The 27,842-nt window shown below is 37.0% G+C and overlaps 3 protein-coding genes across 4 annotated transcripts; 1 reads left to right on the plus strand and 2 right to left on the minus strand.

Moving 5' to 3' along the window:
• Positions 1 to 5,122: 5,122 nt before the first annotated feature.
• Positions 5,123 to 7,368, minus strand: LOC121754226. The gene is made up of 2 exons (XM_042149603.1): positions 6,593 to 7,368; positions 5,123 to 6,448 (listed from the first exon to the last, which is right to left on the minus strand). The coding sequence occupies exons 1-2, from the start codon at positions 7,327 to 7,329 to the stop codon at positions 5,281 to 5,283; spliced, it is 1,905 nt and encodes a 634-aa protein (XP_042005537.1). The 5' UTR covers positions 7,330 to 7,368; the 3' UTR covers positions 5,123 to 5,280.
• Positions 7,369 to 13,543: 6,175 nt separating this feature from the next.
• On the plus strand, positions 13,544 to 24,175 carry LOC121755502 (phosphatidylserine decarboxylase proenzyme 2-like). Its single transcript, XM_042150799.1, has 21 exons — positions 13,544 to 13,847; positions 13,926 to 14,005; positions 15,144 to 15,168; positions 15,465 to 15,524; positions 15,730 to 15,798; positions 16,475 to 16,567; positions 16,650 to 16,700; positions 17,652 to 17,735; positions 17,970 to 18,061; positions 18,428 to 18,583; positions 18,960 to 19,044; positions 19,347 to 19,458; positions 19,723 to 19,823; positions 20,019 to 20,066; positions 22,055 to 22,201; positions 22,400 to 22,495; positions 22,655 to 22,729; positions 22,812 to 22,904; positions 23,368 to 23,454; positions 23,545 to 23,595; positions 23,859 to 24,175. Exons 1-21 carry the CDS (start codon positions 13,635 to 13,637, stop codon positions 23,961 to 23,963), a joined length of 1,923 nt encoding a protein of 640 aa, XP_042006733.1. The 5' UTR covers positions 13,544 to 13,634; the 3' UTR covers positions 23,964 to 24,175.
• A 1,174-nt stretch (positions 24,176 to 25,349) lies between these two features.
• On the minus strand, positions 25,350 to 27,629 carry LOC121754936 (putative clathrin assembly protein At1g03050). Of its 2 annotated transcripts, XM_042150220.1 has the most exons (3): positions 27,508 to 27,629; positions 26,735 to 27,434; positions 25,350 to 26,571 (listed from the first exon to the last, which is right to left on the minus strand). In XM_042150220.1, exons 2-3 carry the CDS (start codon positions 27,390 to 27,392, stop codon positions 25,481 to 25,483), a joined length of 1,749 nt encoding a protein of 582 aa, XP_042006154.1. In that variant the 5' UTR covers positions 27,393 to 27,434; positions 27,508 to 27,629; the 3' UTR covers positions 25,350 to 25,480. The 2 variants fall into 2 exon arrangements, with proteins under 2 accessions (XP_042006154.1, XP_042006155.1); XM_042150221.1 differs by lacking the exon at positions 27,508 to 27,629 and having other exon boundaries at positions 26,735 to 27,451.
• Between the last annotated feature and the right edge of the window lie 213 nt (positions 27,630 to 27,842).

The raw sequence follows: 27,842 nt of genomic DNA on the forward strand, positions 1-27,842 counted from the left end.
ACATTTGATTTCGAGTTAGAAAATCAAAACATGTCAAAAATTCAGATTATAATGTAAAATAACCACGTAGTTAATAAGGGATTGGTTGCTAATTGCTGAAATTAGAATGTGAAAAGGGAACTATCTCCGGTGCTTGATATTATTACGAAAATTTGAAAAAGTGTAATTAGGTTTTATTTTTTGACTAAAAAGTGTAATTAGGTCTGAACACTAAGTTATGCACTGCTAAATAAAAAATATTGCAAAATTCAATTTGAAAGCGAAGTCTTACAGTATAATTAGGTGGAATATTCCATTTATTTTCCACAATCTAAATAGCATCGTCACACAAACCACGCTAAAATGAATTTCTAAAAATAGCTTTATATGACAAAGGAAGAATTAGAACAATTGCATATAAAATATATTTGCAAAAAAAATTAAATGTGTTTTCCTAATGTATGTGCAAATTGAGATTGAACCATATATATAGTATCTTAATGAGACGTAGAGGGTATTAGTATTAATTATATATCGGGACCCAAAATTGGAAATTTGAGATATATCGGGCTTGTTTATTTGGGCCTTAATTAAATTAGAATTATTTGAGGTACAACTAGGGCCCATACTTGTTTAGGACTTCCGATTTTGAAATAATGGGTCTCGACCTAATATTCAAAACCTTAAAAGGGAAAAAAGTTTAAAGATTTTTAAAACAATGAGGTTTTTAGAACTTTGTTACATGCTTCCACATTAGATTTTAAAGTTATAAAGTGAAAATTAATATTTGTAGATGATTATTGACGTTTAATATCACAAAACTTTCCAATAGTTTGTTCTTCTCACGAACTTTAAACTTGACATATAATATCACGAACTTATATAATTGTTGCATTTTTATCACCGGCGACAAAATCCGACTACATTTTACTTATCATCACAACACGTCGGATATGGTTATCGCTGAAAAATGATAGTTATGTGATAACAAAGTCACTAGAATGGATATGATTATCTATCTCATTTTAATATTAGTTGGATTTTGTCGCCGATGATATTATATGACAACTTTAAAGCTTGTGTGCAAAAAGTAAACTTTTAGAAAGTTTCGCAATATTAGTCGCCAATATCGACACACTACAAAGAAGCATAATGCATCATACCTATCTTGATGGCATCTCTTTTTGTTGGATATGATTTGAAATCTAAGAGGGTGGTAATGGATACGGGAAATCACATGCTCTGTCTGTCCCAATAATCACGCGGGAAAGCATTTGGGATGAAAGGATTGATCATCAACATTTAGTATAACTCCGACAGCGGAGCACAAACAAACGACCCCAAGCATGCCCCGCTGGACACGGTTCCCACCGACATGGTACTAACAAAGCGGGGGGCGGCGGTATGACATCCCCCCTACAAATATAACACCATATCCCCCACCTGTTAGCTTGTCATCAACATTTCCAAGGGTTAGGTTGTGATCTTTGTGAGGATGAATAGGATGGGATGTGTTGTGGTAAGTTGAAGCATGACAAGTGGAGAAAGTCTTTGCATTCATCACAACTCATATAACCATTCTCATTCTCACACTCAACATCATCTGTTTGCTTCTTTTCTGCGCACCCATCACATATTATTTCCGATCTTGTAATACTTTCAAAATCATCTTCATTATTTTTTTTGTGGTGATCATACGATGACGATGAAGCTGAAGAAAAAAACAATAAAAGTTAGTAGATGACGAGGATGATTGGAGAAGCCGTACTTGACACCGATGTTGTGATAGTTATGATCATGATGAGGGACGACGAGAATTTGATCTTGATACAAAAAAAATTCACATATTCTTATTTTTCTTTCAAAATTGACGATTTAATAATTTAACTGATGATTGCATTATCAAACGCAATTAAATATAAAAGTTATAGTTTGATAAATCTATTAGATAAGAAAGTTTTTAGTATAACTATTAACAATTCAACACATGCCTTGGATTCTTGTTATCTTATTCAATAAGGATTCAAAAGAAAAAGAAAAAGAATAGGGTAGTAAGTATGTACAGAAGTTTTCTCAAGTATTCTCACTTTATCTTGTATTTAGGCGTGTAGACTAGTCAAGACATATCAAGATGTCATTATAGCATGGTATGTTATTTTTTTGACAAAATTAAAGCCAAACTAATCTCAATTAATAGGACATTCATTTTTTTTTGGGAAAAACACCAAAATATGGTACCAATTTTTTTGTACTTGCTATATTATACAATATATCCCATCAAAGCAGCCATATATAAGAAACTCTATTGATTTATTTACTTCAACTCAAGTCTTATATATATAGTTGGGGCAAGAGGTGGTGCACGTGGGGCCGATGTCATGTCGAATGTTTTGATTATAATAACCTACTATGAGAAATAGTTATATTAATGAAATAATGCAAGAAAGAAATAATGCATTATAAACTGAATAAATAAAATCAAATTTCAGTTAATTAATATGATTAGATAGGATAGATAATCATATCAAGATATAGAAATCAAAATATCGAGATGTAATTAAACAACTTTTTTATTGTCTATCTTGAATGTGTATTTATTAATGTGGGCCAATATTCAAAGATAAAGAAAGCATTTTCATTCAAAAAAATCACCATTCTTATTACACACTACATCTACTTTTATCGCTTTCCAAAGATTATATACTTAACTAAAAGATGCTCTGCAGAAGAAATGAAAAGAAAAATTCATCACATATTAGAAGGGAAAAAGGAAAAATATTATATGTATTAAAGTCTTGAGATATTTGTATTATAGTGATAAATCATGCAAACTTGGAGAGCGAGCAAAGAACAGATATGATGTAAATTATACTCCATCCGTTCTATAAAAGATGTCTCACTTTCTTTTTAGTCTGTTTTATTAAAGATGTTACATTTATACTTTTAGAAAAAGTTTTCGCTTACATTAATATAAATATTATATTTTCTCTTTCCACTTAACACACAAAACAAAACCTCATAAAACCATGTGTCTGTCCCACAAGTGTGACATCTATTATGGGATGAAGTGAGTACCAAGTTTATCGAGCGAACACATTCTAACCTTGATTAATATGTTTCTAAAAGTATACATTCTTAATTTTGTTTTAAATTGACATTTCAATAATTAAACTGATGATTACATTACCAAAAACAATTAAAAAAAGTGATATACACATAGAAGTTATTAAAAAGGATTATAAATCAAAGAAAAAGGGTGAAAAGAAGAGAACTAGATACTTTTCTTGGGGATATAAGTTTTGAAATTTGATTGCATGTTTTCCACGGCTAAATAATTAGTCTCAATTCGCGATTTACTAATTAAATTGTTATTGCATTATCAAAGCAATTAAACCAAATTGCGGTACACGTAAAAGTTTTGCATTTAAATATCACACGTATGTATAAATTAAATAGATATTGTTATATTCTAATGGATTTTAGATAACAAACATAGAGACATATAGTAGTAGTAGTAGTAGTATAAATTATAGGAATAATCCACTATTATAATTTGAATTAATTTTAGATAATAAAGAATTGTATCTTGTATAAAAATGAATAAAACCTAGATATATAATATGTCATTTATTTATACAAAATTAAATATTTGACAAAAGAATAATGAGATGACGATTTGTCTTATCAGCTTTTTAGTTATAACTATTTCCAGCAATTTTAACATTATGTATTCATCACTTTGATCAAAATAGAAGTGTGACATTAAGGCTGGGGTATATAAATTGTTTACACATTAATTCTGAAGATAAAATGTGAGAAAGAAAAAGAAAAATATGTGCTGAGTGTAATATAAATATAAGTAGCTAATTTGAATTTCAGTTAATATAATTAGATATGATGCGATACTATATGAATTAAACAAAATATCGACATGTTAATTAAAAAACTAGTAAGATATCTCGAATGTGAAGTTATTATGCAGACCCTTATTATAAGATAAAGAAAATGATGAAGAAAAAATGCCCACCAAAAGAAAAAAAAGTAAAGTAAAGAAGTAAAGAAGTAAAGTAAAAGATATACTCCATTAAAGTACTTCAAAACTATTAGTTTTAGTGATAAAGAATCATGCAAATTTAATTGGAGTGCGGGCAAATGATATAGTACTCCTACTACAAAAGGTAGCTAGAAAAGAAAAGAATATTTATATAATTAAATTGTGTGTACATTATGTGACGTTGTTCTAAATACTAGCATTTTATTAATTTTTAATTGATTTATTTTTTAATGTTTTTAGTGATATAATTTTATGACTAATTTATCCTTACTACATAATTTGGAACATTAATTGCTTTCACATATACATGCACTATTATTAGGAAAAAACAGCGCTTATCAATTAATTATGATAACATTAATTAACACAATTTGGAACATAATTACTAAATTTAATTATAAATAATTTTATGACATAATATATTAATATATTCTTTTTAATTAATCTTCATGTAATTCTTTTATAAATTAATTTTTAGTTTTTCTTATCTCTTATAGTATTATTTTTTCATAGCCTGTTTCCATTTTTATTAATTTTTCAAAACAAATTATTATGTAATATAAATATAAATGATCAGTCGTAATAATTATTTCTATATATAAAAATATAGGAAAAGATTATTCATTATACTAAGAAATCAGAATTACACAATGACATAATATAGTAGTAATAATTAATTATAGGATGGCTTATTTTATATTGACGAATGAGTAATCATTATCTCATCCTTAATTAGTGTGGATGGAAATCAAGTAAAATGCAAATTCATTTAAAATAAATAATCCCTTCATATTTGAAAAATGTTAAAATTGTCTCAATTATGTATATGCAATTATGGTTATTCGATCATCACTACTCTAAATTAAACAATGTTTATATAGTTTGGTAAAATTTAGTTAAAAAAGAATTCATATGGTATATAAAACTGAATAAAATCCATATACATAGACCTATTATATCTACTCCTGAAGTCGATTAGCGTATGTCTTTGTATTTATACGAAAAATAAATATTTGGAAACAGAACAATGGCACGACGAATCGCGTTATCCATTTTTAATTAACACAAAAACTTTCCAACAATAACTATTAAACACTTGAAACTTTTATACACAAGAGTAATCAAATACTACAAAAGATACAAGAACAACACACATTTAGCTCAACACATAAATACTAGTACAATCTACATCTACATGTACATGTAAAAAAAGACAAATTTGATTCGATGTGAATCAATTGGCCTCATCAATCATCCATGTGTTTCATACCGCAGGCTTTACACACGATAAAGTTGCACGACACACATTGAAATCCAGGTGTATCGTAACTGTCTTCATGACATAGATCACATCTCTTTTTCTTGGAAATGATTTGAAATCTAAGCGAGTGGCGAGGATCATGAATTTTGGAAAACACATATTGCTGTGTCCCAAATTTGATGTTTTTGTATATACCCGACGTAGCAGGAAAGCATTCGGGGTGAAAGGATTGATCGCAGTCTTGGCAATGATACATCCAGCTTTTGGGGTCCATTTGGTCCTCGCAGTTGCTGCAATAGAACTCACCGGGACGGTTAAACCGGGCATCATATGTCAACGGCAACAAGTGATTCTCCAATCTATGCTCATTTCTTGCTGGTAGCATTACACATGCACCACATACAGTGATTCTGCAGCTATTGCATCTGTATTGTCCTACTTTTGTATTTATAAAATTATAACAGTTAACACAGAAATCAGACCTAAAATCATTATCTGTGACTAGCTTGAGATAGTTATGTCGTGGGTGAGCCGCGTGTTTTATGGTGTTGGGCAAAGAAGCACACTTGATGTCTATTTTGAACACACAGCCTTTGTAGGTACAAGCGTAATAGAGCCCATTATTAAAACCTGGACAAATATTACATCGTATCCAACCTGTTAGCTTGCCATCAACATTTTGAAGCCTTAGGTTGTGATCTTGAAGAGGGTGAATTGGAAGAGAGGGGATCTCAAGTGGTAAGTTGAAGCATGACAAGTGGAGAAAGTATTTGCATTCGTCACAACTCATGTAACCATTCTCATTCTCGTAATCGTCACCATCTGTTTGCTTCTTTGCACGTATAGGCAGTGTGCACCCATCACATGTTAATTCCCATCTGTCAAAATCATCTTCATCGTCTTCTTTGTAGTGATCATAGGACGACGATGACGAGGAAGAGGATAGAGTTGAAAATGTAGTAAAAGTTAGCAGATGAGGGTGATTGGAGAAGCTGTACTTGCCACCGATGTTGTGATTGATCAGAATTTGGCCTTTGTGTCGCTTAACGAAGGGTTTGATCATCTCCACATACATATCTTCTACTGGTATAGGAAATTTGGTAGCCTCTTCCTCATCATCAATTGTATTTGCATTTTCATTGTCATTATCAAATCTGAAGAAAATCAACAAAAAACAGTTGATAAATACTATTTATGACGTAAAATCTAAAAATGTATGCATGTTTTGATACCTGTACAAAAATGGTATGAGTGAATAGTAATACGAGGTCAAAAAAATAACAAGTTAGAAATATTACGTGGAGGTGGCGCAGTTGAGATGGACGACATATCTGCAGAGGTGGCAATGATAGACCCAACGTCGCAATGGCAAAGTTGTGTTGCATATAGCACAATCAAAATCATATTGGATGTACTCAGGGGGGAGATAAAAGGCAAGGGAGAGAGAGTGGTGATGATGAGGGAAGTCCTTAGACGCAGGGAGGAGTGCACAGCTCTCGTGTATCCAGTAGTCGCATATGTTGCAGGTGTAGGAGTCCCCTTTCTTAGTGGCACCACAGGCATCACAAGGGAACGGACACCACCTTGTCTTCTTGGAAAAGTGTAGGTCATGTTGAGGGTGGCTGGGATGGGCCATAGCCGGCTGCTTATCACTAAGAAACCCCGCGCATCCCATGTGGATCCACAATCCATCACAGCCCCCATGGCTACATCTGTAGCTTAACCCATACATATCCCCTTTACAAACTGCACATTTTTTTAATCCATAAAAATATTCTGTACCATGGAGTGTGAGATGGTGTGAAGGATGGACAGGATGCATAATTTCTCGCGGCATTTCCATGCATTCTTTGTGTAACAACATCGGAAATCCACACCTGCGGCTGCGGCGGCGGCATCCATAAGTTGCATCTCCAGGTAAAATGTATCTATAACAACCATAACACCATGAGTTGTAATAACTTTTCTTGGCCGACTCAGGGATCAGACTCAGCGGGTGTTCATGACACATATGAAGAAAACTCTCTTGCTCCATTTCTCTTTTTTTTTCACTCTTAACAATTTTTTTTTTCTTTTTTTCCTCTTCTTGTCACTTCTCGCATTGATAAGGATAGTGCTCCTATTTATAGATTGAGTAATAATAGAATCATGCAAACTTGGAGAAAGAGCAAAGAATATAATGAGAGTCACATATTCTCGTCTTGCTTTATGTGTCCCTAATAATATATCGTACTACATTCTTAGTCTTGTTTTAAGGCCATCCACAATAGGAATAGCCCAGCCATAGCCTAGCCACAAACTCCTTCTGTCACATCATCATTACTAAAAATCCCCATGCCACATCATCAAAACAAACAAATTGCCTAGCTATAGCCTAGCCACATCACTAATAACAATTATATAAAAATGAAATAATTAATAATCACACAATATACGGAATTTAATTTACGAGACATACACGGGAAACATTAATAATACTATTAAAATTTTTAAAAGTACAATAATTTTAAAAAAGTACAATACTTAAAAAAAATTACAATAATTTAAAAAAAAGTACAATAATTCACTCCTCGTCTTCGTCGTCGTCTCCTCCGTCGCTGTCGCCACCCTCGCCTCCGCCTCCGTCGCCACCGTGGCCGCCGCCTCTACTCCCGCCGGTCTCCCTCCGTGCCGCCTCTAACTCATTCTGCATGCTCATGAGCAATGTTTGAAGCAAACTCTTCTCCACGAGGTCCACCGCCGCCCGCCATTCGGCCATCGTCTTGACCATCTGAGCGCGCGTTTGTTGACGCGTGAAGAATTTGAGATCCGCTGTGGATTGGCCAAGGGGGATGCCGACTGGACCTCCTGGGAACCTCGGGCGATCCCCCTCGCCTCCCGTTGAGCCCGCTTGTACCCAACCGGGCGAGTTCGGCGAGCGAACGAACGAGGGGTCGGGACCTCCTGGGCCGTCTCGGGGAGGTCATGGGAACCACCGCTGCTGCCGCTGTAATCACCGGTATAGTTCAGTCGTTGCTTATTCGGCCAGCCAGCGTCGACACCTACTCGGAACTTCTCGGAGTCGTTCAGCACAAGATAGCAGTTCCAGTAGGTGAACTCCTTATACAACCCGGGCTGGGGGAAGGCTTTCTCCGCTATCCTCCTGCAGTCTTCCTCCGTTTGGCCACTGCTCTGCATGCGGAGGGCGTTGGCGTACAAACCCGAAAATCGGGAGACGGCAGCCCTGATTCGGTCATACCCCTTCCGGCAATCCTCCCCGTTGCGTGGCCTCCCCTCCGGGCAAAATGTCTGGTAGGCTGCTGCTATCTTGCCCCACAAGTTGACGATCCTCTGGTTGTTTGAAGCGAGAGGATCATCACAAACACTGACCCACGCCTTGCACAGCGCGACTTTCTCAGCGTCCGTCCACCTCCTCCGGACCTGGCTATCCTCATCCGGCTGCGACGACTCGCCCTTCTTCTTCCCCTTGCCCTTCTTCTTTGGGGCGCCCCACACTGCTCCCCCCGCGGGAACGGGAGTTTCCGGAACACCGAGCTTATCAATCCCCAACTCCTCCAAGGAGAAAGTCTCAAATTGCGTGAACTGCGTCTCCGTTGGGGTCGAAGTGTGCGAAGAAGCAGTCGAAAAATCAAAACTGGGGCGATACACGTTTTCACCCCCCAGCGTCCCCTGCGTCCCCGGTACCCACCCTGTCGGGGGTTGCACCGCCGGTACCCACCCTATCGTCCCCTGCGTCGGGGGCTGCATCGTCGTCCCCCCAGGCATCATCTGCATCCCGGGTGCCCACCCCGGCATCATATGCACACCGGGCTGCATCCCCGGTACCCTCTGCCACGCCGGCATACTCCCCCAGCTGCCATCCCGGGTATCATCCCCTGCCAAGGGTACATGTTGTAGTACCCTGGCATCGGACCCCATCCACCTCCCACGGGTACCTGGGGAGTTTGAGACCCGGTCGTCATTGGAGTATCTTCGTTGGTGTTCTCCATTTCTCGGTGTTGATCTTGTACATAAATTAAGATAGAGAGAGTACTCGTTAAAACAAGTGGTGCGAATGAAAATGACGTGCAAACCGCGTATATATAGTGTTTCGAAAAAAAATCGTCTAGGCGATGCGCTAGGCGATCCAGACGCTGCAATAGCGCCGAGCGGATCGCCCAGCGCATCGCCTAGCGCCACGAAATCGCCGAGCGCTAGGCGGTTTTTAATTCCGAAAATGGCTTGGCGGTTGCAATGGACCGCCTAGCGCCGGCGCTCGGTTAGGCGGTGCGCTAGGCGCCATTGCGGATGGCCTAATAGGACGGTTTAGACAAACTACATAAAGAAGTCTTATTGATAAAGAAAAACAAAACAAGGAACAGGAAAAAGAAGAGAACTAGGTACTTTTCTTTGCCACACACATAAGTTTTACCGACAAAAATCACATTCCGATTCCATAGAATCTTGAAAATTTCCAAGATGAAGAACAAAGAAAAGAATTATACTTTAAATATTATAGATTATTTAGATGGGATGTCATCAATTACTTACTCGTCTTTTAATTGGTAACTATAACTAATTTAAGACCATAGAATTTAGAAATCCAATGGTTTATAATTTGCCATGTGTAATTTCATTTTTATTTTTTAATATTAAAAATATAATAACAACTATTAAATTTAGGTTTAACAACTCAATGTCAATGTCGTGTGTTAATTATATCAACACGAAGACATGACAATGTCAACACAATTTTGTATTGACATTGTACAAGCTTTATATTGACATATTATTGAGTTGTAGTTAGCAATTTAGAAGTGAGTTAACAATATAACACCCCATTTATTTAGATTATGTAGTACGAAAAAAAAGTACCATGTAATTTGGATCAAAACACTAGTATTATATCGACGACTTCGATCAAAATAGAAGTGTTGCATTAAAGTTGGGCTTCAACCTTCCGATTCTTTTTAGAAATTCAAAAGAAATATCTTGCACTAGAAAAATCAAATCAAATCAAATTAAATTAAATGGATTGATGTGTTGTAAATTGAATCACTATTTCAAATTTGGGTTAATATAATAATCAAAGAGATAAAGAAATCAAATTAACAAAATGTGTACTTCTTAAGTATGGAGTAATTACTTTATGCCCATATTATAAAATGAGCCCAGTAATAGTGCAATAACTTTGTGTTATCTCAGGCCATCTCAAGGCCCATTAAGGGTGTCCACTATAAGGCGGACACGCCCAATAGCCCCGCCCCAGTTTTTGTCCATAGCCCCAATTTTATTGTCCATAGCCCCAAAATTTTGTGTCCGCCACTATGGTGGACACCTCCAATAGCCCCCAAATTTTATAATCAACTTTCATTTTATAATATTTCAAGTAATTATGAACAAATTTATCGGGCTCTTAGTGGATTAGAAGAAGCCAACTATACGAATTAAAAATAAAATAAAAATAAAAATAAAAATAAAATACAAATTAAAATTAAAATTAGAATTACACACTAAATTAAAATTAAAATCACACACTACATTGAATCTAGTACAAATCACTACCAAGTTTACACAACGCCGCCACCCCCCCTACGTGCCCACACTTCTTCAATCAAATCGGCCTGCAGTGTGTTATGTGATGTGGTCCTGCGCATATCAGCGAAGCGTTGGATCAAATATTCATTGCTCCGTGGTACGCCCATCTGGATCGGCACGGAGGCGACACCGTGACTTGTACTTGCACCCTCTTCCGGCGCCCATCGCTCTACCGCAAATCCTTCATCTTCTATTATCATATTATGCAATATGATACATGCTAACATAATATTCGCGACATCATCTTCGTGCCAAACTTGTGCCGGACACCGTATAATAGCCCACCGCGATTGGAGGACACCAAAAGCCCGCTCAACGTCCTTCCTAGCACTCTCTTGTTTGCGCGCAAAATATTGTTTCTTCGATCCTACCGGTTGGCGGACAGTCTTCACGAATACGGGCCACCGCGGATATATTCTATCTGCCAAATAATAGCCCCTACTGTACTGCGTACCGTTGGCTACGAAGCTGATTTCTGGCCCCTCCCCCCGGCACTCCTCGTTGAAGAGAGGCGACGACTGAAGAACATTGATGTCGTTGTTCGAACCTGCCACGCCGAAATACGCATGCCAGATCTTCAGACGGTAGTCCGCAACGGCTTCCAGTATCATCGTTGGATGTTTGCTTTTGAATCCAGTAGTGAACTGGCCTTTCCATGCCACGGGGCAGTTCCTCCACTCCCAATGCATGCAATCGATGCTTCCTAACATTCCTGGGAAGCCGTGCACCGACCCGTGCATATCAAGTAGGCGCTGACACTCATCCGGGTTGGGCTTCCGTAGAAACTCCCCACCGAAAATTTCCCGGATCCCCTTACAGAACTGCCTAAGCACCGTGAGGCTAGTCGTCTCACCCATCTGTAGGTATTCATCGAATATGTCCGCTGGTCCAGCGTAGGCAAGCTGTCGGATTGCAGCGGTGCACTTCTGTTGTGTGGACAGCCCGATCCGGCCAGCCGCATCACGCCGGAGGGTGAAGCACCGGTAACGCTCCGCCAAATTCGTCGCTATATAGTTGAACAGCCGCTGCGACATCCTGAATCTCCAGCGGAATATCTCGGGTGGATAACGGGGGTTATCCACGAAGTAATCATCCATTAAACGTTGGTGAGCACCGACGTGGTCTCGTTGGATTGTCCGCCGATGAGTAATGGTGCGAGGGATCGGATCCTCCGCATCCTCCGCCTCCTCCGCCAAACGGGCCGCTACCTCCTGGGCGGCCTGGTGTTGCACCTGTTGAATCAGAGCATTCCAGTTGTCTCTCCACAAATTATTCATTTCCGACCCCAAATTGTAGTGAGAGAAATTTGTATAGATGTTGTGTTTGAATGGTGTGAAAATAATGAATGAAGTGGGGTGTATTTATAGGTGAATTGAAGTGTAAAAAAAAAAATTAAAAATCGCATGTCCATAGCCGCGGCTAATGTCCGCCGCTATAGGCGCCGCGCCTATAGGCGCGGCTATAGCCCCCCCGCCGCGTCCTCGCCCCGCGCCTGGCGATTCCTCGTCCGCCGCCCCTCCCCCCACCCGCCGCGTCCACCCCGCGGCGGACACCCTTCCCACTATAAGGCGCCTCGCTTCCGCCCCGCATCCGCCCCAAACGCGGCTATAGCCGCGTCCTCATTATAGTGGACGCTCTAACTATAGTACTAACTAATATATATATGTGTCACTCCAGTCTTAATATTATAGTTTTTGCATCATTATTATAGTTTTTGCATTATTATTATAACAATCATAAAATATCAAGAATATCGAAATTTCAGATGAGTTAGAAACTGCACCAAAATACGGTACACCTATTACACTGAAAATAACAAAATTTTGGATTTTTGATAAAATATGATATTGTATCAAAAGATTTCGTACATATATGATATATTGAAAATTCAATACCGCAAACTTATGGTATAAATCAAAATTTTCGTAATAACTTATGGTATAAATCAAAATTTTCAACCTATTACGATATTGATATATACATACACCAAATTTTATGTCATGCCGAATATATATAACAAAATAAAATTCCGGTATACAACTGAGATATATACCACAATATTGATATTGACTCTATGACTATCAGTTTGATTAAATATGAAATATTTTTTTAATAATATAATTTATATAGTAATATATTATCTTAGAAGTTAAGTAAAAAGAGTATAAAATAAATAAATAAATAAAAACAGATAATTTTATATCTATTTTTTAAAAAATGTGTCATTTCATTTGAAGAACTTATATAAAATGTGTCACTTGACAAGACATATAGAATACTATACCAAATACTATATAAACTAATCATAAAATATTCGATGTACAACAAAAATAGATATACCAGATTTCAGTGTAAATCCTAGACTCTCATTATTTTATTAGAAATAACACATTTTTTTTTGACATATAATTTTATATAATATCATTATTTTATGAATTAATAAAGAGATAATAAAATAATAAATATAAAAAATAGAGATAATATTATTATCATTTTAGAAATTATTTTATTATTAATAAAATAACCCCAAAAAAATATTCATTTCTAGTGGGACATATCTTTCCACAAAATATCAGTATAGAAAATATCCCTAGCTAATTTTGAGGTATATATTTGAACAATATTATCGATAAGTCAGATATTTGGTGGGACCCACTCGCACACTCTCTGGAATATGCGCCTTGATTTCCAGCAAGTCAAAGCGCTATTCATCGCTTTTCAATTCCTTTTCGATCGCTTTTCTCAGTAGCTCTGTAGTCGAAGATGGGCCATGGAAGCTCCAAAGATGAAGCTCAGGAGGACTCAGCGGATGCCTCCGGTTCCACAACCTCCAGAGTTCAACGGCTCCGGCAGCGCCTCAACCGCCACCGCCCCCATTTCCGCCGCCTCCACCGCGGCTCCGGTTCTGGATCGCAGCTGAAGAAGTTGCTCAAAGAGGAAGACTTCACCGGCATCGCCCTCCTTTGCCTCATCGGCGTATGTCACGCTCTTCCGCGTTTATTCAATTTTGTTTCATTTTTCGTTAATTTAACAATGGCTGTTGGTTGTTTGAAGGCGGAGATGAGATTCAAGGATAAATGGCTGGCATGCGTTTCTCTCGGCGAGCAGACCTTCCGAACTGCCATCTCTGATCAGTTAATTCATTTCTCTCTCTCCCCTTTTTTTTTGCTTCTCTAGTCACCGTTTTTACCTATTTAAAATCATAGTACTATCTATGGTGTTTGATGCGATTAGTTAGAAAATCGTGTTAAAAATACATGAACAAGTATAAGCACAGAAAAAAATGGTTGTAGGAGCTCTCATTGAGCTAATTTTCTAATTTGACACTTTCTTCTCCTTCTTCATTTAAACTCATCATTGCAGCTAAGCAATTTGGTCACCGGTATCGTGAACTTAGTAAGGGCTATTGATCAGTATCGGCAACTTAGTAAGGGCTGAAACTAATTTTCAACAATTTTGACAATAGAAAAATAAAAATATAAAAATTTGGTGGTGGTGGTGGTGGTGGGTGGGTGGGGGGGGACTTAAGTCTTCAGCATTAGCTATAATGTGTGCTTTATGCCGTACTACGACCACACTTCTCATTTTATAAAATGCGATCATAGCCTTCTTCAATAGTTCCAACTCCCTTTTCTACACTCGAATCCACGTGGTATGAGATTATAACTTCTTTCATTGCCTAAAGAGAAACCTAGTTACTAAATGCTCGTTATTAAGAGTATTGTTAGGGTCCGATTACTAAAATGTGTGTTTTTATCATATTTGCCTTATCTATCTTCCCTACCAAACGGCCCCTTAGGGTGCCTCATTAGTTCTAAATGCAAATGATATCAGGAGTTTGCCTATCTTAACTGGAATCACTAATCACAAGCTGTAGCCATTTTCACAGAGATTCTCTTGTTGTTAATAGACTGTTAGTATTTTTCTCCATATTCCAAATTCTACTTTTATAGAAACCAAAACTTCTTTCACAAAGTAATCCATCCTTTTATGGTTGTTTCAATTGGTTTCGTGAATCCTCTACTTGTTTTGTTATTATCTGTTACTTGTCTTTTCGAATTAATATAAGTCATGCTTCAAATGAAAGCATTGTATGCTGCATTGATATACTATTATCATCATCTTACATGAGATGACCTTATGAGGCTACTTTTTTATTTAAAAAAAGGTGCTTGTTATTATATCACATATATATAGTTTTGCTTCTGAGATAAGTTTTACTGTTCCTGAACATTAACATGTATTGATTGTTTCCTTGTTTCTTTTGAACAGAACCGATCAGCCTGTCTGGAACTCTGTGAGTATATGCTAAAATATTATCTTGTTGACACATGAATCTACTGTCAGAAAAAAAATATGTTGTCTTTTCAATCAAATCTTTTAGATAATGTGTCATTGTACTCGGTCAAGAACTAATATTTTGTTGAGGATGATGTGGTATTGTGGCTAAAATTCTCTTAGATTATAGTTTTGTTTTGCATAACACCCCTCACCCCACCCACACAAAATCCTCGTTCCTCCCCTGATTGTAGGTTTCCTTTTGGTTTCATTGTAACATTTGCTTAAGATGAATCATCACTCTGTACTCTACAGGAGAAAAAGCTTCTTTTGGAAAAAAATGGGGCACGTGTTGCAAGGATCTCTGTATTTGAGGTTTGTATGAAATGCTGTTGTGATGTCCATTTCATGAAATTTGTTTCAATCAGGAAAATATTTCATTAACAAGCTCTCTCTGTTCATGCCTTATTTTTGAAACAATTGATGGTATCTTTCAAATAATCACTCTGATACCTTGATGCTCTCTCTTAATGTGCCAGTAAGCCAACTGAATATCATTCTCTTCTAAATCCCAATGCAGACTAATAGATTGTCGAAGAACAATCTTATTGGTTACTGTGAGATTGATCTGTATGATTTCCTTACTCGGGTAAGTTACACTTATCTTAGACCCTTTCTGTCTATGATCTTGTATGAGGACATGGTAGTTGAACTGAATAAATTAAACTACATATATAGATGCTTGTGGATGATTGTTAGCTTGCTTGATTTAATGGGTGGGATGCATTTACTTATATATGGGTGTTACAGTGGAAACTATATTTTTCTTGAGAACATTGTATAAAAGTTATTGCATTCGCAATGAAATTAACTACACGAATAAAACGAAATTTTCTCCCCCATGGGACTTGAACCAAGGTGCTATGCATTCATCATTAACCGATATCTCTGGGATCAAAAGACTGGAAATGATTATTTGTTCTCACTATGTGTATATCTGTATTTTAGGTTTGTTTGAAGCTCAGTATGTGTACTGGAATTCAATTGGATGACTTGTTGATGATTGGCCCATACATTTATAACAAGCGTAGCAATTTTTCTTTTTATTACCAACTTGATCTATTTCCTGGGGCATCCTTTACACTTTTATCTTGGTTGTGAGAGGATTAATTTAACCAAATGATTATACTTTCAACAGCTCTAAGCTTCTTCTTGATTTATTTGCTGATTAGAAACCATGAATACTTTGTTTATTTTCTAATGATGTGCCTTTTCCCCCTTCTCCATATTGTTTCTCATTTTAATCCTCGATAACTATTATGTAGGATTCAGAGTCCGATATAGATGTATATGACCTATTAGATCCAACTTCTGCTGGAGGAATTGTTGGGAAAATAAGATTGTCATGTTCCATTGAGGTGCAGATATATTTATCACTTCAATTTAGCCATATGCAAATAAATTTGTATTGCCTTGAACTTATGGTTGTCATATTTGTAGGACCCAATGGAAACAGAAAAGAGTTTTGTGCGGCGGATTTTGTCTGTTGTGGTATGTGTTAACTTTGCACGTTTCATAATTTTTTGTTGTTGCATGTAGTACAATGTTTTTGTGAATTTTTTCCTGAAGTACAGTTGATACCATATGGATCTTGCTAAGTAAATATTTTGGAGGAATGAATTTATTTTGCTATTGTTCATTTCAGTTCTTATAGTATTGTTCTTGATCTGTAGTCCTTTGTAAAAGAGAGTTTTATAAATGCTGCGCCAAGTAATGTTTTGCTTTGCACTTTGAAATATGTTATTGGATGTTTAGAACTCACAAGCTCCTTAAAATTGTTTGATGTTCTTGATTTTTTTTTTTTGAATCTGTTTATGTTTCTGTTTTTGATCCTGAGCTGATAAATCCTTTAGAATGCTACGGCCTATAAGCTATACTTGTGTAAAAAATATCTTATTTTGGTGGATTCTTTAAAATTGAATGGTGTCAATTAAAAAAGTTACGCCTGTATACATCTTAAATCTTTTTTAATCTTGTTTTATTTTATCCAAATACTTTTATGATTTTTTTCTTAATAAGGAATATATACCATCTTTAGAAACAACTTATTGGACAATGGCTTATAATATATAAGTTCAGCAAACACCATATAAACATAGCCCATTCCCTAGGACTATATAAGTGATCATTTCCTAAACACTAGAGTAGAAATATAATGGAAATGATTGATGAGTGTATCGGAAGGGAAAAATGGGTAGAAATGAAACCACTGGAGTAATCTAATAGTGATTGGCACACATTCTTGTGATGTTATAATCAAAACACTGGAGTTTGATGTCCATTTTTCAATTATGAAGATGCTAGGATATTACTTATTAGGATAAAGACGTGAGCATATGAACAATATTTGAGCATTTTTTTTTCTTTGTGAGGCAATATGATACAATTTTTTTTTTCGTTTGGAATAAAACAGTTACATCTGTCCCTTGTTTGATTAAACAGGATTATGATGAAAGTGGAAATCTTTCATATGATGAATTCTCAAACTTAATAGATGCATTTGGCAATCAACTGGCTGCTACAAAGGTTTGCATATGAATAGTCATTTTCATTTCTCATACCATCAGTAGGTAATATTTGTTGCTGAATATTGTACACCAGCCTGGTCAAATGACACATCCTGTGTTAAAATCTCACTTCCAATAATTTTTAATTGGTTTACCACATGCAAGACTTCAAAACGAAGTCCTGCACAAATGAGATTCTTTTCACCATACTTCATAATCTATTATCTTATCTCTCTGTTTCATCTTGTATCAGAAAGAGGAACTTTTCAAAGCTGCTGACGAGAATGGGGATGGAGTTGTCAGCATAGATGAGTTGGCTATGCTTTTAGCTGTTCAGCAAGAAAAGTAGGTTCTTGATATAAGTTCTTTTGGGAAAAAGCAGTCATATATTAGCTTGATTGTATTCCTCTTGAGTCTTAGGTGTCTTTGAACTTGGCCTTCTTAGATCGAATAAGTCATGCCTCCTAAAACTGGAAAAAGCAGTGTATTGTTGAATGCCATGCATGTTTAAGTACCTTGGCTGCTGAATATTGATGGTTCTAACCTTCTTGGTGACGATGTGCTACTGCACTGGACCCAGTTTCTTCTAAATGTTCTTTAACTTTTCTTCATGATAAAATTGATTGCTAGACCTAGAATCAACTATAATGGTTTCATTACTTTCAGAACTTCTCACGATTACCTTTTTTTGCTTGAAAACCCTTTATGCAGGGATCCCCTTATCAATTGTTGTCCTGTCTGTGGAGAAACTCTTCACATCTCGGATAAGTTGAATGCTATGATTCATTTGACCCTTTGTTTCGATGAAGGAACTGGCAATCAGATTATGTCTGGAGGATTCTTGACTGACAAGCAGGCTTCAAATGGGTAAGGACCTGCCAATCATAACTTCTCTCATTTCTAGCTAATATTCACCTTTACATTCTTTTATGGGTATACTAATACGACGCAAGTCCGAAAAAAGTTTAAAGAGTGATTCAGATCCAATTTCAATTATATAATCTGTTAAATTTAAGTATAACTTCTCCCATAATTTGTTTTATCTATTAGTCAAATATGAGAGATCAAATATAATTCACTTTCATCTTATCCACTTATACAAACTGTTTGAATTCTCTTTTGGTATGAAATAATTCATTATTTAGTTGAGTTCAGAACGCAGTTGTTTCTCTACTGTTTATATCAATAACACTGACGATTCCTATAATAGATTACTCTTGTAACATCAATGTTCTCTGCACAGATGGATGTTCAAAGTAAGTGAATGGGCTCATTATTCATCCTATGAAGTTGGATTGAGGTCTGGATCAAGTGCTTCACATATCCTGGTAACCCATATCTGTGACTGCCTGAATAAATATTAATTAATGTGTTTCGATTATTGTTGTTGTTTAGTTATTTCTCTCTTTAATTTTTTAAGTTTGAGCCTCTAGGCACTCTTACTTCTATTATAGTCCAAAAACGCTAATTAGTTTTGTTTGATCAGAATTTTAGAGTAACATGATAATGCGTGCTGAATAGAGGGGTCTTTCTGCTGTATTTGTTAGTAACTATTTGTAATAGAATATTCTATGTTGTCAATGTATTGGGATGCATTCTTAAATTGACAAAATACTGTTTTTTATTACAGGTTTTTGATAGGCGAACGAAAAGATTAGTGGAGGAAACAATTGATGCCAAGATTGTGCTATCTATGAGAGCCATATATCAATCTAAAGTTGGGCTTGGACTCATGGACAAAGGTTGCATTTTAATGGATTTATTATGATAAGTCTCGATCAAGTGTTTGCTGTAACATTTTATCATCTCTCTCTATATATATATATGCCTCACACCCGCACCCACATACACATACACATACACCTTCATGCATTTAGATCTTTCTTGGATCTTTGTTAACTTCATCAATTTAGGGCTAGTGACATACATGTAGTTATGTCAATGAACTCTCTATCTTGCTTAATTCACGAGTTCACTTATATTACATAACTGCTATACGGATGCAGGGGCAAAGGAACTCCTGCAGAGCATCTCCGAAAAGCAGGGCAGGAAAATGGATTCACCCGAATCTGCTAAGGATATTGAAAAGTTTATTTCTTTGTTTAAGGCATGATATTCTTTTACCCAAAGCATTGCGCCATATGTCAATAGATGTGCATGACTGCTGCTCTGTTCCATATTCTTCTTCTTGCCACTTGTGTTTGCAATTATAATTACTTAGTTTAATTGTGCTTATGCCTTATATTTGATTTGATTAGCTTATTCGGGAGCTCCCTAATTCCAATTGTTGATTATGTTGCAGGATCAATTAAACTTGTCTGAAATCAAATATCCTTTAGAGCAGTTTAAGGTGGGTAATGGTTTGAATCTGTCATCTATTCCACTCTTCATGATGATGCTTCTGCAGAATTACTGTAGTAAGACTGAAAAGTTCATTTGAATTGACATTTATCATTTTTCCCTGACACTATTTCCTGCCATTCCTTTCCTAAAAACACAGATAGTTATCCTTCGTTTTCAATGTATTTTCTTGCTAGTGCATCACTTTTTGAATTCTTAATTTTTGAATGCCCTCCGATAACTGAATAGACTTTTTGAGATGCTAATGTTTTCTATCCTAAATGATTGCGATCTGACACATAAGGACTTATATAGCATGCAAAAATATTCATAACTAGATATTTCATTTGTTCAGCACTGACAATAAGTTCAGCATGACTTAATAAGATTTAAAAAAAAAGAACTTATTGGTGTAATACCTGGAAAAGACTAATAATGCTGATATACGTCGTATGAAATAATAGTGTAATGATTTGAAAAAATTGTCAACAACAAAACTGACAGCCTCTTTGACCAGTAATCTGTGAATAATCAATCAATTAAATGCAACTCTGTTTTTTGGGAAGCAAAAGTTAAATAACTGAAAGATGAAAGATCTGGCTTCTTAGTAGGTAAAAGTATTATGATTAATAAGACCTACTATAATTTTCTTATGACTGGCAACATATTATGTGTCGGACGGAAGTTTCATGAATTTAAGCTTTATTTGTATATATATATCTCAAATAGATATTTTTCATAATTTTGAAGAATTTTAGATGCAAAAAGGTTCTCATATTATATTAAAATAAACAAAACCCCCATATATATGTATATTAAATTACTAAACTATTCTTCGAAATAGAAATTTTGATAATAGTATAATAAATCGATCTGTGTATCAAAATGAAAATTAATTATACCTTCATAAATATGAGTTTTTGAATTTTTCATATTTTAATTATTTTGGTTATTGCTTTCAGATTCTTTTTTAATTGTCCAATTCAGTATAGAAAGGAAAACTCACAGGCCAAAGTCACTGTTTGACCCCCTTACTCCTCCCCACCTATGAAGAAAAGAAAGAGAGGAGAATCCATTGTTCCCACATGTTTCCTTTGCTTTAAAGTTAAAAGTTATTACACTGGGTTCTTATCTTATGGAATTTGATTCTGTAAATTGACTGACAGGTTGCTATTCAAAATACTAACTGTTGTCAATACTACCTTTTCTGTTACTTAAGGAAACTTAGAATCTCCTTATGAAGATGACCTTTTCATATCTAATCAACTGTAGTACTGGACTTTTTTTTTGTAGCATCCAAACATGTATCAAAGAGAAACTCTTACCTTTTTTCTAGATCAAAGAGGCATCCATCACCTTACTGGCAAAGAAAAACAAATAATGTCTGTTATCATGTATATTATCTTTGTTTTTTATTAGCTTTAACATGCTTTTATATTTAATCTTTGATAAGATCTCTTCATATTGTTGAGTCAGCACATCCTCAGTTCCTCACCCATTTCCAGGAAACCTGTTGAAAGATGTCTGGTCTATGTATCATCATCTAAGTATAAAATTATTGTTATGAATGCAAGCCAACCATCAACATCTAAAATTTTTGATGTTGTACCTAGATATTTAACAAATAATATTACTGCGATCTTGAAAATAGATCAGCAAACTGGTTCTTTTTCTGAAAGCAAACCTGTGAATGTAGGCAATGTGGATTTAGAGATGTCAAATCAAATCATTCATCTATGTTGTCGACATCCTTCAAATCTCTTACTCTCTACATGTGACCGTCACCCACCCTTTTAATTTCTAAATATTTGCACTGAATTCTGAAAAGGCAATCTTGTCTGGAACGATCTGGAGCTGACACACTAAACACCTGTAATTTCCCAGGCTTTTTCTTGAACATGTACATGGTTGAGTCTTCCATATGATCAAATGTTCTCACTCTCCTCCCCATTCTCTTTTATATACTTCTATTCATAAATGAGCTTTTCACTGTTGCAGACATTCAACGAATTCTTTATAAGAGAGTTAAAACCTGGTGCGAGGCCAATCACCAATGCTGGATGTGATGATGTTGCTGTATGTGCTGCTGATTGTCGGTTGATGGCATTTGAAACTGCTGAAGATTCTACAAGATTTTGGATTAAGGTATGGGTATTTGCTAGAATTCACCAAATGGCAGTTTTTGTAAACGTCTGTGGGTCTATTCATATATAAAAAGTGATTGGGCATATTATGTTTTGGAAGCATATTATGTTTTTTTAAACAACTATAGTCCGCAATAGTTAGCAAAACTGTGCAGAAGGTGCTATATTGTCTGATTCATAAGCTCTGTGGTCATGCTAGGGACGGAAATTTTCTGTACAAGGCCTTTTAGGGACTGAAGTGTGCTCTGATGCCTTCAGTGGTGGAAGTTTAGTGATATTCCGCTTGGCACCACAGGTAAAATTATGTGAATATCTCTTGTTCTTGAGCCCAATTAAGGTTCCCTTATACATCAGGTGCAGGTGGTGAATCCTTGATCTGGAGCTTAATTTATTTTCTTTAATAGTATTTCAGTTTTTTTTATATTCTGAATTCAGTGCCTCCAAACCACTGCAGGACTATCATCGTTTCCATGTTCCTGTTTCTGGAACTATTGAAAAGTTTGTGGAGATACCTGGATGCTTATACACGGTACTCTTGAACTTCTGAGACATGTCTTGTGGCAGTCAGCTTATTTTGATCTATCCTCATTTCTGCTCTCTCCTTTTTCTAGGTTAACCCAATTGCAGTGAACAGCAAATACTGCAATGTGTTCACTGAGAATAAGCGTGTTGTATCTACAATATCAACCAAAGAATTTGGGAAGGTTTGGTCATCGCAACATTTTCTATTGCTACTTTCTGCAAAAGACTACATATTGTTCTTTCTTCAGGATTCACTATTCAGTTATGCTTTACTGATATGTGTGTTTGTATGGACGATTGTTATTGTTTCTCAAAATCGTAGGATTTTTTATATTGACTTTTGTTATTTACTAAAGGTTACCAACTTCTGCACCAATAGTTAATGCGAACATCATAATTTTGTCCTTCAAATGACTGGTGTTCTTAGAGCCTGGAAAGATCATGGTATACATGAGCATCTACAAAAATATAAATATGCATGGATTTTGATCCTGCTATCCAAGACAGTTAATTTTTACAATGATGAATTGCTGGTTTTTGCTTTTGATTTCTTGATTCGGTATTGAGTTTCCATTTTATGTTTCCTGTAACGCATCATACAGACAACTGTCTATAATAGACCTGAAACTGTAACTTTGACTGCAGGTAGCTTTTGTTGCTATAGGAGCAACCATGGTTGGTAGCATTAATTTCACCAAAAAAGAGGGTGACTATGTCAATAAAGGAGACGAGGTTCATGATTGTTGTCAACTTAACAAGTTCCTTTATATTTGTATCAGGCTGAACTATATCCAGTAAACTACTTTTAATTCGTTGATGCAGTTCGGATACTTTTCATTTGGCGGAAGTACAGTCATTTGTGTCTTTGAAAAGGTTGGTGCTACAGTTTATTTATTTAGATATTGAATGTTTGTTGCTGATTTCTAGTACCTGTTAATTATTATTTCATGCATATAATTCTTTTATTCAACAAATATACATGTTGGCATTGGCCATGTCTCTGTGGGTAATTCTATATTTTCTTCAGTTTTCTTGTAAATGGTTAAAATAAGTTGCTAAGAATACTTTAATTAGTTCACAACAAGTTTTTCATTTACTGTCAGTTTTGTTAAGGATTGCAACTTGCTCTTCTGCAGGATACCATCAAGATAGATGACGACCTCCTGGAGAATAGTTCAAGACACCTTGAGACGTTGGTTTCTGTGGGAATGCAATTGGGCGTGTCCATTAAGAAACGCTAGGCTAGAGAGAGGTTGCTTAAGGCAGAACCTTGCATTATTTGGGCGTGCAAGGATTCATGTCTGTTAAGAATATTAGTATTATGTCCCACATCGGTGATGTGATATAGCATAGCTTAGTGTTTTGTACTATATATATGTGGCCTGTGTTGAGAAATAAAATACACCAAATACATTACTACTTTCTCTACTATGTCTATTTACTTTTCCGCTTATATCTATATTTTACTGTTCTACATGGTATCAGAGCGGATTCGAATCCGTCTCTAGAAAATTAGGGTTTCCACAAAAAAAAATGAAATTAGGGTTTCTGCCACTGCCTGCTTTTCCGTTCCTACTCTGATCTACTCTACCCGAAATTATGGTTCAGCTATACCACTTTTCCTGAAATTACGGCTCTGTTATGCTCTACTCTGTTCCTACTCTGATCTACTCTACCCGAAATTATGGTTCAGCTATACCACTTTTCCTGAAATTACGGCTCTGTTATGCTCTACTCTACTCTGCCTGTTATCCTCTACTCCGCTACTCTGCCCAAACTAGGGTTTCTGACGTTGCTGCACTCTGCGCTATTATTTACTTGCTGCTTATTTGCCTGATGTTCTACTCCTACTCCGTTGCTCTGCGCTATTATCTGTCTGCGCTCTTGCTTGCTTTTTATCTACCTGTGCTCTGACTCTTGGCAGCAGTTATTATTCTACTCCTCTAAACCTCTACAGCTACTCTGCTACAACTGTCACTACTACCCTGCATCTACTACTTCTGCTCCACAGTTGCTACTCTGCTACAACTGTCATTGCTCTGCATCTGCTACTTCTGCTACAGTTGCAACAACTGCCATACAACTGCTACTCTGCAACAGATGATACTAACTATCATGCATCTGCTACTCTGCTACAGTTGCTACTCTGCATCTGCTACTTCTGCTGCTACTGCCCTATAGCTGCTACTCTGCTACAGCTACTACTACTACCCTATAGTTTCGGCTACTACTATTGCTGCCGATGTTTGAGGAAAAACATTTTTCAGAACTTTGTACCAAGCTGGACAATATAGATGTTCCAGCTTGAGGGGGAGTGTTAAGAATATTAGTATTATGTCCCACATCGGTGATGTGACATAGCATAGCTTAGTGTTTTGTACTATATATATGTGGTCTGTGTTGAGTAATAAAATACACCAAATACATTACTACTTTCTCTACTATGTCTATTTACTTTTCCGCTTATATCTATATTTTACTGTTCTACAATGTCAACCAACCTTGTACCATTACCATTGATCGATACAATGGCTCGTATTTTTATGTGTGTATATTTTTACAGAAAATGTGTATTTGAGGAAATATTTCACCTACATAGTCCATGTGTTTGCAGGAGATTCAAAACCAAATATTCAAATTGGAGTTTTGGCTGAGTGAAGCATCTAAAGTAAAGATACTCCTCAATTGCATCAAGTATGGCCACAAGTAACTATTTTGAAAGTTTTTTTCTATTCCGTAATATTTCTATACAAGTAGCTTATTGTGTCGTCGTGTTGTGCGGATATGATGAACTCGGGTTTGCCTTAGCTAAAGCTGCTGGTCCCTGCATCCCATCCCTTGCATATTGTTGCCACATTAGTTGCTCTTGTACAAGAAAGCTTTGCTTTTTCTCCAGCTCCGACATTTGCACGTATGGTGGTGGTGGAACGGCAAGGGAGGCGGCAAAAGGGTCATAATTTTCGGAAGTGGCGGCTCCGCCCTCGGCTGACGGTGGTGTTGGCAATGCCAGCATGGCCGGCCTCCCTGCTGACCCTAGAGCAACACTACTAGCACTTCCAGTAGCTATAACACCCGAAGAAGCCACTGCCTGAGATAGTGCACCTTGTTGGTACATACCATCTAGAATCATTGTATCGAACTCTCCAGGAAGCGATACCTTTTGGTTCGACAAGTGGCTAGCATTCTGGACTAACGCCGTCTCCCAATCCCCGGACGATGACTCTTTGAAGGCCTCCCACGGGTTCGTTTTATTTTCCGGACCGGCCGTGGGTAGGTCGCCGTCGAATAGAGCTAATGCTAGCATATCACCATGCTCTTGTGTAGTAGGTGCATCTTCACCTAAGTTCAACAAATCCCCCTCTTCTTGAGTTTTCTTCTCTTCCACTACCTCTTTCTCTTGTGCAATAGTTTCCGGTAATGGCGGCGGTGGTGGTGGCAATGCCTTGATTTTATTCATATCCTCTTCAGGCTCTGTCTCTTCGATGGGTTCGGGCTCTGGCTCCGGCTCCGGGCTGGCGGGTCTCTTCTCACGGCTAATGATCGACCTTTCGCGAATGTAATCGTCCATCATGTTGAGCCTCTTTTGGGAGATCTTCTCAACTTCGGGATACTCAGAGGCACGCGCAATGCCAACGTTCTTACACCACGTGTAGAACGCATCCACGTCGTCGTATTGCTTGGACACGCGAGAGAAGATCTCATGGACTTTCACCATTTCTGGTATTTCTAGGTCCATGAAGCGTTCAATCAAGACTGACATGATCTCTGTTATGTTGTAGCAGAGCTGAAAGCTATCTTTCACTATGGGGTATAAAGCCACATTCACAACCCTGTTCTCTCTTGCAGCACCTACATTCATTCAATAAATGAGTGATTGTGCCTTGTGACTTCTTTATTATGTCTAAACTACATATATAAAATGATTAATTGTCTCATTGTTTAGGGTGTTTACTCGAAAATGTTCCAATAAAAACTTCTTAAGAGTGACATGTTTGTGACCCTAAGCACCTACCTGTTGGCTTGCATGCCAAAAACCTCTCTAGAAGTTGCATTAGATGATTGATCTTATAGAAAATCTTCTCAATCTTCATATCACATAGTGGAGTGCCCTTAGGCACAATGGCATTGCACGCGGTGGCAGTGGCGAGCTCCGCCTCCGAGACATCGCACGCATAGCCCCCGAGTTTCGCTCTGCGGCCCTGCACCTTAAACTCGAGCTGCTCGTCCAAGTAGAGGCCGTAGGTGCGGACGAACGCCGAGTAGTCCCACGAGTTGGAGCGAGCCGAGGCGTCTCTGAAGTCACTCATGTTGAGGAGTCGAGTCCCGCGCCTAGTCGCGAAGAAGATCTCCTGCTCGTAGGCAGCATCGCCCTCCGAGAGCAGGCGCTGGACCAGCATCAGGGCTTTCAGGGCCACCACCCAATTCCTCGTCTTGTTCAGGCGCCTTGTAATGGTGCTCACGCACGCTCTCACGAACATGTGAGAGAAGGCTGTGAGGTTCAGGATCTCGTGGACGTAGCGCTCGTCGGGAGGGTACTCCTCATGGCGCGTGGCCTTCACGATGGCCACATCGAGGTCGGAGAGTTTGGTGCTGTTGCCGACCTTGGCCAGGCCGATGCTGGTCTGGTCCTTCACCGCCCCGATGGCTTTCCTTAGCTTGCTTGGACCCATGTTTCCTTTCTTGATGATGATGGATTGCAACTTTTTGCCAACCTAACACCAAATATCTTTCTCCATCACTGTAAAATTTAAATGGATTTTGAAAGAAATAGTATAATTTGAGTACCTGAGGCTGGCAAATATAGACTTCTTTTCTTTGATGAAAATATTTATGGTGGTTTTTTTAAAGAGAAGAAAATGTTTCTTCTCTTTTGGAATTTTGGTGGTGAATCTCCCTATGAATTTCACATATTTTTGTTGGAGATGAAGTTGAAATGCCAAAGAATCAAATATTCTACCGTGAAATACGGTTGGGCTACGGTTCTTGATTATTAAGGTGCTGTATTTTGTGGTAGAGATTAACATAAATGAAAGTATTAATCATTAATACATTTTTAATACTTTTTGTTGAGGAAAATAGTTGGCATTTAATAAGTTTTGTGTAGCCGTCGAAAATGGTAG

This window comes from Salvia splendens, chromosome 11, assembly GCF_004379255.2.
Source record: "Salvia splendens isolate huo1 chromosome 11, SspV2, whole genome shotgun sequence".
NCBI classification, from domain to species: domain Eukaryota; kingdom Viridiplantae; phylum Streptophyta; class Magnoliopsida; order Lamiales; family Lamiaceae; genus Salvia; species Salvia splendens.

Excerpts from the sequence above, each read along its gene's own strand:
- LOC121754226 (XM_042149603.1), bottom strand. The coding sequence starts at position 7,329 with ATGGAGCAAGAGAGTTTTCTTCATATGTGTCATGAACACCCGCTGAGT. Across the intron at positions 6,449-6,592 it reads CTCAACTGCGCCACCTCCAC|ATTTGATAATGACAATGAAA; the intron begins GTAATATTTCTA and ends GATTTTCTTCAG.
- LOC121755502 (XM_042150799.1), top strand. The coding sequence starts at position 13,635 with ATGGGCCATGGAAGCTCCAAAGATGAAGCTCAGGAGGACTCAGCGGAT. Across the intron at positions 15,169-15,464 it reads ATCAGCCTGTCTGGAACTCT|GAGAAAAAGCTTCTTTTGGA; the intron begins GTGAGTATATGC and ends TGTACTCTACAG. Across the intron at positions 23,455-23,544 it reads ATGTCAATAAAGGAGACGAG|TTCGGATACTTTTCATTTGG; the intron begins GTTCATGATTGT and ends TCGTTGATGCAG.
- LOC121754936 (XM_042150220.1), bottom strand. The coding sequence starts at position 27,392 with ATGGGTCCAAGCAAGCTAAGGAAAGCCATCGGGGCGGTGAAGGACCAG. Across the intron at positions 26,572-26,734 it reads TTTGGCATGCAAGCCAACAG|GTGCTGCAAGAGAGAACAGG; the intron begins GTAGGTGCTTAG and ends GAATGAATGTAG.